We start from the raw sequence: 12,672 nt of genomic DNA, 5'->3' as shown, positions 1-12,672 counted from the left end.
GAATGAACATCATTTACCCGCATCAGTAAACCATAAGGTGTTATTCAGTCAATGGTTACAGGACATAGTTCGAATTTACACCCACATACACCCACATACACGTACGTACTTGTTAAGCAAGTAATTAGCTTGCTTAAACAAACCCCCCTTAACTCCCACAAGTTCTACCCCCTACGCACCAGATAGTCCTGCCAAACCCCAAAAACAAGACATAGCGTATAAGCTAATAGAACCCAGACAAACCCTATACATGGAACTTAATTACCTAAGTGGCAACACAGCCATATCCTACCAATGTGCTACTTAGATATATTCAAAATAAATAGACAGCTATCTCCCTAGGTCTGCCAAAATTTTTAAAACAAAATTCAACAACTGTTTTTAACGGGCCCCCATGTCATTTTAACGTCACCCCGAATCTGATACATAGCCTGTTATTGTAGCTGAAACTTAAAGCGAGGTGCTGAAAATGCCTCTTGTCTCCTTATCTGTACAATGGAGTTGAGAACAGTATTTTACTTATGAAGTTGTAATGAGAATTCATGGATAGTATTTCATACAAAAGTAATGGCTCAATACATGTTAGCTACTATTTATAGCCATTATCCTTCTGTCACCTCTCAAAGGAGTAGTACATTTTATCCCCCTTAGAATTTAATCTTTTCTGAGGAGTATCACTGCAAAACAGTTGTCTGTATTCATTGTAAGCTCTCTTACCTCTCACAGTGAAGTTCCCTGGAGAAGCTGCCTCATTTCTGTGTCTGACTGTCCAAGATTTAACTCTCCCAGGCAGTCCCTGACAGTGCGGAGACATGGCTCCCTGGTGTTGTACACTCAGACACTGTCTGCACCAGGTTTCTTCCTAGGCTAGGCTGCTCCTGGTTTTCAAATCTTTCTTGATTCAGCCAAGTGGATGTCTACTCCCAAATGCCCCGAGGCTTCCCTCATCTGAAATGCACATCAGGCATTCAGACCCCCAGGGCCCCAGCCCAGGTCCCCTTCCTCTCTGTTGCAGATCCCTGCTACTCACCTCAGCTGCAAGGTTACCATATCCCCATCTGCATGGCCCATCAGGCATTCTCATCTCTCTCTCTCTGGGATCTCATCTGTTCTCTTGGCTTCTACATCCTCTCTATGGAGACAACTTCTAAGTCTGGTTCTAGTCACTATCTTCATTTCACAGCTGAAGAAATGTCGCCTCAGAAAGACCTAGAGACCACCACCACAAGATCACAAGACTAGCCCTTCAAAGGCAACAGTTCTTCAGCTGTAAAATTAAGATACCAACCCTTTAACTATTTAAAAGACTCATGAACAAGACTGAATAAAGTCACATAAGTCATAGACATAAAATATTTTAAAATTTGAAAAGTGCACTGCTGTGTAACTCTAGGGTGTTCATATCACTAACCATGTTTATCTCCCTGTGTGTGGGCTACCATACTCCTCTCTTACCAAGTAGTTAGATGAAAACCATGCTGCTCATTCATTCATTCATTCATTCAGTATTCATTCTTATCAGAATCTCTCTGTTTAGACTAGTGCTGTACAGGAGAATTTTCTGAGATGATGAACATGTTCTATATGTGCTCTGCCCAGTAGTGTAGCCATTAGTCACATGTGGCTACTGAGCACTTGAAACGTCGCTAGTGTGAATGTGCAACTGAATTTTAAATTTTATTTTATTTCTGTTTATTTAAATTCACATTTAAATAGATACATATGGCTACTGATACTAATTACATTGGATAGCACAGTCTACACCAAGTCTACAACAAGAGTTACATATTGGTTGCCACTTAGATCTACATCATGTTTCTTCACAATGATCTTGACAGGTATAGCTCTCTGCTATCTGACTGGGAAGATAAGACTGAATAGGTGATGGCAGGGGGCCAATATTTTAAAACACACACCTGGTTACTCTTTGTGAAAGTCGTAGCCTATCTGTAGTTCTGCCATTTATCACAGGCTGCCATTTTTATAACTGAATTCTCAAAATCACAGAAGAATATTTGATGGGAATTCCACATATAACTGATCAGAGGAAGGCATGAACTGATTTTCCGTTCAACATCATCCAGTTTTGGTAATACACTACATAATCAGGTAGATTTTATTTCCAGTATACTTACTTGTTCTGAATAAAAGCTTTCCAATTTTCTATATCTCAATAGACAATATTATTTCCAAATAGACAGGTCAAAGATGATTCCAATATTGTCCTCTTCTTTCTCTAAAATGTTTCCTTATTCTGTAAAACCAACAAAACAGAACCAGAAACTATCAGGCAGCAACCATTGTCACTTTCGTGTTTATTCTTTTCTTCCACACTAAAAAAAATAGCTATACATAACGTTTGACATCTGTTTTTTTTCATATACTATATTTTTGAGATCCTTCTATATCAGTTAAGTATTAAACTGCCTCATTTAAAAAATCAGTTTCATTGAGGTATAATTTACATGGAATAACATGCAAAGAGCTTTGACAAATATATATACCCAAGTTGGTAATACCCTTGTTAGGATTTAGATATCCCATCACTGTGGAAAGTTCCCTTGTGCCTCTTTATAGTTCGTTCCTCCTATTCCCCATCAAAGCAACCACTGATCTGATTTCTTTAAATATAAATTGGTTTAGCCTGTTCTAGAAGTTCATGTAAGTGGACAAATGTAGTATGTACTCTTGTCTGGTTCCTTTCACTTACTATCATGCTTTTGAGATTTGCTTTGTTTACAGGTGTTGGTAATTCAGTCCTTTTTATGGCTGAGCATTATTTCATTGTAGGAACAGATCGATCTGCTTACCAGTTCTCCTGTTGATGGACATTTGATTTGTTTCCAGTTTTTTGGCTATCATGAATAAAGCTTCTATGAACATTCATGTAAGTATCTTTGTGGACATATGTTTTCATTTCTACTAGGTAAATACATAGAAGTGGAATTTCTGGGTCATATGGTGAATGTATGTTAATTTTATAGATGGTGCCAAACTGTTTTTCAAAGTGGTTATATCATTTTACATGCCTACCAGCAGATAAAATCAAAAGTTCCAGCATTTGGCATTATCTGTCTTTTTAACTTTAGTCATTCTAATGAGTGGTTAGTGGTATCTCATTTTATAGTTTTAATTTTCATTTTCTTGATTTCTAATGATGTTGAGCATCTTTTCACGTATTTTATTGTTCATTTATAAATCTTTTGTGAAGTGTCTGGACAAATCTTTTGTCTGTTTTACAAATTGGGTTGTCTTTTCATTATTGACTTTTAAGAGTTCTTCATAGATTCAAGATGCAAGTTTTTTTTTGTCAGATATATGTATTGTGACTAGTTTCTCATCATCTGTGGTTGTTTTGATTGTACCTGGGATTTAATTTATCGAAAGAACTGAGTGACAAAATGGAAAGGTCAATGCCAGTGAAAGAAGTTTTATTACTTACAGTTCCCGAGGACAGCCTGCTGTGTCACACAGGGCCACCTGGGGGCCTCATGGGAAAGAACCAGAGTTGATCAGGAGGCAAAAAAGGAGAAAGCTTAGCCCGGAGCCTGTATAATGGTTATCATAGGAAGGAATGGATGAGGCAGAGTAGGCGTGTTTGAACTACTTTAAGATTGGATAGTTTGAGTAATTTCAGCAGACTCTGGGCTATAAGGGTGGCCCAGGAGAGATTTAGGGCAGGGGAAATATTGGCTTGGTGTGTGAGAGTTCAATAAAGTTGGTGATTGGGGATAGGGTCTTTGAATCGGTTGGTTTAGATATATAAAAGTCACATTCATAGGTAGTTTTGTTTTTTTTTTCTTTCCGTAGGAATTAGCTAGCCCTGGTAGGGGCAGTCTCTTCTGGCCAGCAAAGCCCCAAGATATCAAAACATCATAAAATACAGAAAATGAAAACATGATTAATACAATGGTTTGCTTTTTATTCTTTTGCATCTTTTGACGAGCAAAACATTTTCATTTTTATGAAGTCTAACTTACTAATTTTTTTCCTCTCTGATTTATGCTATTTGTGTCCCGTCTACAAAATCATTGTTATCCTGAGTCACAAAAATTTTCAACTAAGTTTTCTTCTAGAGGTTTTATAGTTTTAGCTTTTACATTTAGGCCATTGATCCATTTTGAGCTAATTTTTGTTTATGATGTGAGATAAGGAGTAGAGGTTCATCTTTTCCTCATAGGCATACCGGTTTTTCCATCATGATTGGTTAGGAAGAATATCTTTTACCCATTGAATTTATGAATCTACTTCTGGACTCTATTCTCTTCCACTGATTTATGTCTATCCTTATGCCAATATCACACTGTCTTGTTTATTCTATCCTTATAGTAAGTCTTGAAATCCGGTAGTTTGAATTCTTTAATTTTCCTCTTTTTCAGAATTGTTTGCATTTCCATATAAATTTTAAAATAAGTTTATTAATTTCTATTTAAAAAATTTTTTTGGCTTCTGACTTCTGGTCTTGCAGGTAAGGAAGTTGTAACTCCATCCTAACATCAAGTAAAAAGCTGAATAAACTGAAAATGAACAACTCTTACATCTATCATAGAATTGAAGTCACAGGGCAAATTGCTGCCCCCAAATGGAAGAGACAGGTAGCTACAAAATCACTACTTACTGGAGCAGAAAACCCACAAGGAGCAGACACTCCTGTGAGGGACCAGTATCCAGGTAGGAAACCGTAAATTAATTGACGAATTCCTAGAGGGTCAGTGTGGACAAGTCTGACAGATGAAATCACCAGGAGGGGTCAGTCTTAGGAAGACCCCCATGCTTTTGTGAGTTTTACCTCCAGGAGCCCTAGCAAATTCTCATAGTGAAGAGCAGAGAAAAATACTCTTGTTTCCAGCAAGGGGAGGGAGAAAGTAATCATTTCAAAATATGCCCAGAACATCCTATTTTTCCTCACAATGCCTGACCTCAGCATCAATTACTTTATCAGAGTCTCACCTACTGGGATATTAACAGAGCCCAACTGACCCAGGAGAGGGAAATGCCCCACTGTATCCTCTGCTAGCTTTACACCTGAGGGAGTGTTTATTTAATTTACTAAAGAGACATTTAAAAGTCATTAGAATCAATTCCCAAGTAAAAAGGCAAGGGCATAGATTGTAGTAGAATCAATCAAGTTCTGGATATAATGTGAAATAGAATATTTATGAATTTCTGTTAAACTTATCCTTATGTTTAAGACTTAATAACTATTTTTTATTTGATACCTCATGTGAAAGAAACTTTTTGAAATTAAAATTTTTAAAAAGTCTTCTTCAACTGTGATCAAAGATGTATTGACAATTCTGGCAAGACTGTCTATTGAACACAAATATGCAAAATGATCAGTTTGCTAAAGTCATTGACAAAGTTGCAGAAGGTAAGGATTGAGAAAGTGTATTATTAATTATTACTATGCTGGACTAATATGTAAGAATAAGTTTTTCCCTTTTTATACTGTGATATTTACTTTATTTATTTATTTATTTTACTGCATAATTATATAGACATGAAGTTCAATAAAATAAAATTGTTACTATAAAACAACACCAGATTCAAAAATGGACAAAGAACTTAAATAGACATTTCTCCAAAGAAGATACACAAATGGCCAACAAGCACATGAAAAGATGCTTAATATCACTAATCACTAGGGAAATGCAGATCAAAACCACAATGAGATATCACCTCGAACCCATTAGAATGACTGCTATTAAAAACAAAAACAGAGAATAACAAATGTTGGCAAGGATGTGGAGAGACTGGAACTCTGCACTTTGGTAGGAATGTAAAATGGTGCAGCTGTTATGGAATATAGTTCTTCAGAAAATTTAAAATAGAATTACTGTATGATCCCACAGTTTCACTTTCGGGAAATACCCAAAAAATTGAAAGCAAGGTCTTGAAGAGATATTTGTACACCTGTATTCATAGTAGCATTATTCATGACAGTCAAAATGTAGAAGCAACCCAAGTGATAATCAGTGGATGAATGGATAAACAAGATGTGATATATATATATATATATATATATATATATATATATATATATATATATATATATAATGGAATATTATTCAGTTTTAAGGGAGGAAGTCCTGTCATAAGCTACCATATGGACGAAACTTGAAGACATTGTTCTAAGTGAAATAAGCTAGTCAGAAAAAGATGAATACTGTATGTTTTAACTTATGTTAAATATCTAGAATAGCCAAATTCATAGAAACAGAAAATAGAATGGTGGTCACCCAGGGGCTATGGGGAAGAGAAAATGAGGAACTGCTGCTTAATGGATACAGACTTTCAATTTTGCAAGATGCAGAAGTTCTGGAGATTGTACAACAATGTGAATACACCTACTGCTACTGAGCTATACACTTGAAAATGGTTAAGATGGTAAATTTCATGTTACATGTATTTTACCACAATTAAAATTTAAGAAGAAAAGAAAATTGTCACTGTCTGAGTTTCTTTTCTAGCCATTACTATTGTTAACTTTGTTATATGATTATTATTGAAAATACAATTATATAAAGGAGGGAGGTGTTTGAAATGATTTATTTAAATGTCAAATACGCTCGGTATACCCAGCCAAGATACAAGCAGTCATGCTTTTAGGGCCAAGCTTTGTATCACTGGACAAATAAATGAGATTTAAATGGAACTTCTTCTTAAATGGCTATTGGATGGGGTACCAAAGAACTGGGCCCCAGCGTGTCTGTGTGATGAGCCAGAGGCTCTGAGGCTTTCAGAGATGAGACAAGCAAGAAAAGCTGTCAAAGGAAGAAAGAGCATTTTCTAGGGCAGTTTTTTAAACTGGTGAACTCATTAGCAGGTCATGATATCAATTTAAGTGTGTTACAATTAGTATATTCTAAAAAAGCAAAATAGAATTAAAACTCTCAGAATGCACTGTCTTTTTTCACGTTTCAGTTATTTCTGCATCCTGGCACTGGGTAGTGATGTCAGATGAATTTCTTATTATGCAAGCAGATGAAGCAGCAGAGGGAAGGAGCCATGGGGTAAAGAGTCTGAAAATGGAGACTGGGACAACTCAACGAGTGCCAAGATTGAATTCAAATTCCAGCTCTACCACTGACGGGCTGAGAGCCCTCAATCAAGGGATGGTGACTGGTACATGGAAAGAATAGCAGCTACTTGAGTTTCTTTCCTCCCTTTCCACCCACTCCCCCCAAAAAGGGTGGATCTGGGAGGAATCAGACCTTCCTTGACTGGGTCAGAGCTTAAGTGAGAACAGAAAAAAGAGGAAGAAGATAGAGGAAGGAGCTGAGAAGTTGTTTATATTCACATGCAAACTGAATAAACCAATCCCAGAGTTAGCCCTCCAGTCACTTTGTCTGCTAAAATAATAAATTAAAATTGCTACATGGATCATCAAGCAGGAATCTCAGCTGATTCTGAAGATGCTCAAAATTCATATTCCGTTTGGATACTGAATAGTCTTCCTACCCACAGAGAAGATGTCTGTGACTAGATCAGGGAACAAAGTCAGAGATCGGTGGCTAGTTACTAGTTGCTCTCAAGAATAAAATCATCCTGTAATCCGAAACTCAGGTAGCCTACTGTCAGTTACCCACTGGCATAAAGGACAAGGCTGTGGCCAGTTTTCTCCCCTAGACGGTGGCTATGGCTCTGAACACCTTCCCCACCCCCACTCTTAAGCAAGATGTCCAGTGAATAATTGAGTCACATGGAAGAAGTCCTTTTCCTATATTTGTGCTTTGGAAAATAATATTTAGAACTAATTCTAAAAAATGAATATTTCTTCAAAATAGTTACATGCGTTCCTTAGAGAACTAGAGTTCTTCAGGACCATAAAACCCACATCTATGGAGTCATGCCTACAACAAATGAGAGAAATTTATATATATATATATAATGGGAGCAGAGAGGCAGCACACAAAAGTGGAAAATGTGTGTGAGCTTCATCATTGCAGTCCTGAATTCAAAGCCTCATTCTGCAGCTTATTAGATGGTACCCTTCCTGAGTCTTGCTTTCTTCATCTGAAACACTGACATGAATAATACCTACTGCCTAAGACTGTTGTGAAGATTCACCGAGAAAGCAGTTGAGACAGACATGGCCAGTGGGCATTATCTGTCTCCCTTTCTAGTAAAAGGGCTCTAAACTAGAATGGTCTAAGATCTCCAACAGACTCCAGCAATCTCACTTATTATTGTTACTATTATGGGCTGAATTGTGTTCCACCCAAATCCACATGTTGAAGCCCTAACCTCCCAGTACCTCAAAATGTGACTGTACTTGGAGGGGGGGGCCTTTAAAGATGCAATTAAATTAAAATGAGGCCTTTAGGGTGGGCCCTAAAGCAATCTGCCTGGTGTCCTTTCAAGAGGAGTAGATTAGACGCACAAAGAGAGACCCCAGAGATGCATGCCCAAGAGAGATCGTCTCGGGAGGACACAGGGAGAAGGCAGCCATCTGCAAGCCAAGGACAGCTGCAGAGGAGAAGCTTCACCTGCCGCAACTTTGACCTTGGACTTCTGGCCTCCAGAACTGTGAGAAAATAACTTTCTGTTTTTTAAGCCACCCGGGCTGTGGTATTTTGTTATGGTAGCCTGAGCAGATGAACACAATTAGTATTCTAGAAGTGCACTGAGCTGTTAAAAGAACAGTGACAGGAGACAGGGTTCTGTCCTACTTGTGTAGACAGCTGCATGACCTGCAGCAAGTCACTTGACTTCTTTCCACATTTGCCACCTCTCTACTCCAGAGTCATAAGGATTAACTGAAAGTCTGTAAAGACCCTAACAATAGGGTGAATGGCAGTTCCCTTCACTTCTCTGTCCAGATATCAGCCTTCTAGTAATTCAGGGGAATGGATGGACTAAGCAGTGCCCCCAGGTCTTTTCAGGTCTGACCTTCTGCAGCTCTAACAATAGCCTCACAAACGAGAGTGGGATTCATTTCTATAAGGCCAAAAAGTGTTTTCAAAGTCCTTTCCCTCTCTTTGTCTCACAGCAAGCACAAGTGCATCCCTTTGACTTAATGACTTAATGTGTATTCAAACTCAGTTCTGAAGAACCCGATGAAATCCCAGCAGACCAGACTAACCACACCTAAAACTCTCCCTGAAAGCAAAGCCAGTCAGCCATGCAAAACCGCATTCTTCAGTGTTAAGGCTTTCATACCCCCGACACAAACTTTAAATGAATGTAAATCCAAATTTTAATATTTGGTTCCAAAACCCACTAAAAATCCCATTCTTTCTCCCCACAGTACCTGGCTGAGCAATCAAGTTGCCCTCTTCTTGGTGGATCAAAAGACGTTTTTAAAATAAAGTTTCTTTTTACTGGCTTTCTGTTTCACTGCAAAGGCTGGTGTTCCTATAGATCTGAAGCCTTCCTGTTCTGTGGCAGGAGACTGTAAGAGAAGGGCAAACACTGACAAGTTCTTTTTTCTTTTCTTTTTTTTTTTTTTTCTTCAAAGCATAGTAAGAATGGTTTGGACACAAGCAAGATGAGTGTAAGTACAAGTAGCCAGAGAAAGAAGTAAAACTTGAACTTAAAGATGCAGGAGCTAGAACTTCATATCAGGAAAGGAATTACTCATTTGTTTCCTGTTCATTCACAATATATGAATCCTCTTGCTGTTAGTTTATTTATTCTATAGCTTAAACTGAAAACAAAGCTTTTTGAACATTTAATTGTATTAATTTTAATAATTAACCGAGCAAGAAAGAGAGAGAAATGAAATGAGATGGTTTGGTCAGTTAAAGTTTATTGCTACTGTAGTCAAAGTCATGCTTACCATCCGTACCTCGGATCCCAGGAGCATTCTTGCAAATGCAAACTCTCAGTCACCAGAGTCCCAGGCAAGGTAAGCACAGAGCAAATGGACCGCCACCATCAGTCCCCCACTGAAGATGCATGGGGCAGCCTCCTGACTCTGAAGAGTCACAGGCTCCCACCCACACACACACGTTCTGAGCTTGTGGTCACAAACTCCAGGAAGCCAGTTTATACTCAGCTCCCGAAATGGAGAAATCTCCTTGGCCCGTCTCTTGAGAAAGACATACTTGTGTACTCTTTCCCCATATTTACACAATCTACCATGAACTTCTTATGTTATGTAACTTCTCACTTCAGACAGAGCACTCTGAAATTAACTCATCTGACATAGAGGGGTAGCTAAGTTTTGCCCTAAGTATATTTCTACATTTTGATTTTTCTATGGAGTAACAACATTTTCCAACTTGTAGGGTGGGCTTCTCTGAAGTGAGATCAGGGGCTGTGCTAGCAGCTGGATTTTTTAAAAATTTAATGAAACCTTTATGTAAATGTGTGTTCATTGAGAAAAAACTGTAGAGATAGGCACCAAATATTAACAATACTTATCTCTTGGGGGGCAATTTTAAGTTTTCTTCTTTTATCTGTATATTCTGATTTTCTATAACACCTATTACTTTGTAATAACAAATGATGTTACAGGATACAGGATACAGGAGAGACAGGGAAAATGTAGAAATGTGTTGTGGTGGGCAACCCAAATATATCAGGTCTTAATCCCTGGAATCTATAAATGTTGTATCTGTGTAGATGTGTTTAAATTAAGGGTCTTGAGTTGTGGAGATAATCCTGGATTATCTGGGAAGCACAATATGCAACCAAAAGTGTCCTTATAAAAGAGAGACAGAAGGAGATATGAAACAGATAGAAAAAGAGAAGACAATGTGACCATGGATGCAGAGATTGAGTGACCATGTGCCAGGGAATGCTGGTAGCCACCTGAAGCTAGAAGAGGCAAAAAATGGATTCTCCTCTAGAACCTCCGGAGAGAGTGTGGTCCTGCTAACTTGATTTCAGCCCAGTGATGCTGATGTTGGACATCTGGCCTCCAGAATGTGAGAGAATAAATTTCTGTTGGTTTAAGCCATCCAGTATATGGTATTTTGGTACAGCAGCCACAGAAGACTAATGCTATAGTATATTATGGTAAAATGAGCAAAATTATATCCACATTCATTCAAGTACATCCTCCATGTGGTCTCATCACATCATCAAAAGTCTCAACTCTTTGCAAATGGATTTGCAGTCAGGCGTTATCAATGTATTTAGAATGAATAATGTACTCTCTTGCCCTTTTGCTCTTCCTCCCAGTCTCTCCCCACCCTTTATTCTCCTGAGAGTGTGGCAGAATGGAATTGCCCAGGATTCTGGAGCCAAAAGACCTGAGTTCAAGTGTGGGTTCCATCTTGCAACTAAAACAAGTCACTTAAGCTTCTTAGCAGTAAAATGGTGACTATCCAGCTTGCTCCAGGGTTGTTTGAACATTGTCTGAGCTACTATATCTAAATGTCCTACGTGAGTGCTCTTCTGTACTTCTGTGACTCTCAATTTAAGGGGGAAGGAGGGGAAAAGTCACAATTATTTTCTCTCTGGGGGCTTGTAACTCATAACTCTAATGATTGTTCTGGAATTTTGCTAGTCTTCTGCCCCTGACTCTCAGGGGAAATTATTGGGTCAACCCATATTTGGCAACTTTCTGATATGCCTTAATAAAGGAGGGTCAAACCTTCTTGACTGATTCTTTTAGGAAATAGGTATACATTACATCTACTATTCTCAGCTTCATATATATATATATGTATATATGTAATATAAATATAAATATACATATATATGTAATATAAAAATAAATTTTTAATTCCCCATCCTCACCCCTTACAATTGGCCTAATAATTCAGACACAGTAATATAAGAGGCTTTAGTAGGATAAACTAAATATGGGAGGACAGAATATTGATTTTCAAGGGGACTGAAATCCTGTCCTAATATTAACATTTGAAATAACTAGAAGTATTTGGCAGAGAGAAGGAAAAACTTCAAGAAGGTTTCCATAGCTGAGTTCAGATGTCTGCAGGCAATCTTTTTATTTGTTTTCCCCCTCTTTCCTTTCTGGGATGTATTCTAAGTTCTGCCTCTAACAGCAATAAAGAGGATCAGAATCCTCTTCTCAGCACAGTTCCTCTGCTGAGACTTCTTGCTGATGTATTCATCCTGAATGTTGTTTGGCTTGGGTGGTGTGTAAGTTCCACTTCTTGATGTGGATCCTACCTGCTTGCCTGATGTTGCTAGACTGCTAAGATGTGGGTCCTTCTTCCTCTTGCTCATGTCAGCAGTTTATATCTGGACCTTTGCATGAGTGTTAACCACCTCTGCCTGACATACTGGCTTTTTCTCTGCTTCTCCCCTCTCCTTCTGGAGGGCTGGGAATTTCAGACTTCCTGAATGCTACAAGAAAGCCTCCAGAAGCTAGGGAGGAGGGTCTTCCCCCTCCCAACAACTGATGCTCCAGATTTCTGAGTCAGTGGACTCAGGACCATTGAGAAAGGTCTTGAGAGAAAAAAACGAGAGGGGCTTGGGTTAGTATCTGAAATAATTCATCCACCACATTTTACTGAGGATAAGCCTGTATTAGCCTATTTATATTTTAAAAGTGAACATACTATTTTCTAGTTTTTAAAATGCTGATTCTGCAAAAGCATTTTTTGTATGTAATTAATGAGATAATTACCTCTACTTACTTAGTCATGCAATCTCCTATGTAGCTGTTCTCTTCCATGTAACTAACCTAAACTCCAAGTAAACTAAATGACTTGCAGTTTCCCAAGCCCATGAAATGATCTTTGGAATGTTATG

The 12,672-nt window shown here is 38.1% G+C and overlaps 1 protein-coding gene across 5 annotated transcripts in view; it reads right to left on the bottom strand.

Annotated features, from left to right (window-relative positions):
- Positions 1–9,989, bottom strand: part of NLRC4 (NLR family CARD domain containing 4) — a 35,129-nt gene extending 25,140 nt beyond the window's left edge. For 2 of the 5 annotated variants that reach the window (XM_010987778.3, XM_031466817.2), the window contains exons 1-3: positions 9,782–9,989; positions 9,254–9,394; positions 2,136–2,254 (exon numbers count right to left, since the gene is read on the bottom strand). In XM_010987778.3, the coding sequence (XP_010986080.1) occupies position 2,136 (1 nt within the window). In that variant the 5' untranslated portion in view covers positions 2,137–2,254; positions 9,254–9,394; positions 9,782–9,989. Of the gene's footprint in view, positions 1–1,030; positions 1,210–2,135; positions 2,255–9,253; positions 9,395–9,781 lie in introns of all 5 variants that reach the window. The other 3 variants (XM_064494618.1, XM_031466816.2, XM_010987777.3) reach the window with 3 other exon arrangements.
- Between the last annotated feature and the right edge of the window lie 2,683 nt (positions 9,990–12,672).

The sequence above is a fragment of the Camelus dromedarius genome, chromosome 15 (assembly GCF_036321535.1).
Source record: "Camelus dromedarius isolate mCamDro1 chromosome 15, mCamDro1.pat, whole genome shotgun sequence".
Lineage (NCBI taxonomy): Eukaryota > Metazoa > Chordata > Mammalia > Artiodactyla > Camelidae > Camelus > Camelus dromedarius.
This window is presented reverse-complemented; position numbering and strand designations above follow the sequence as displayed.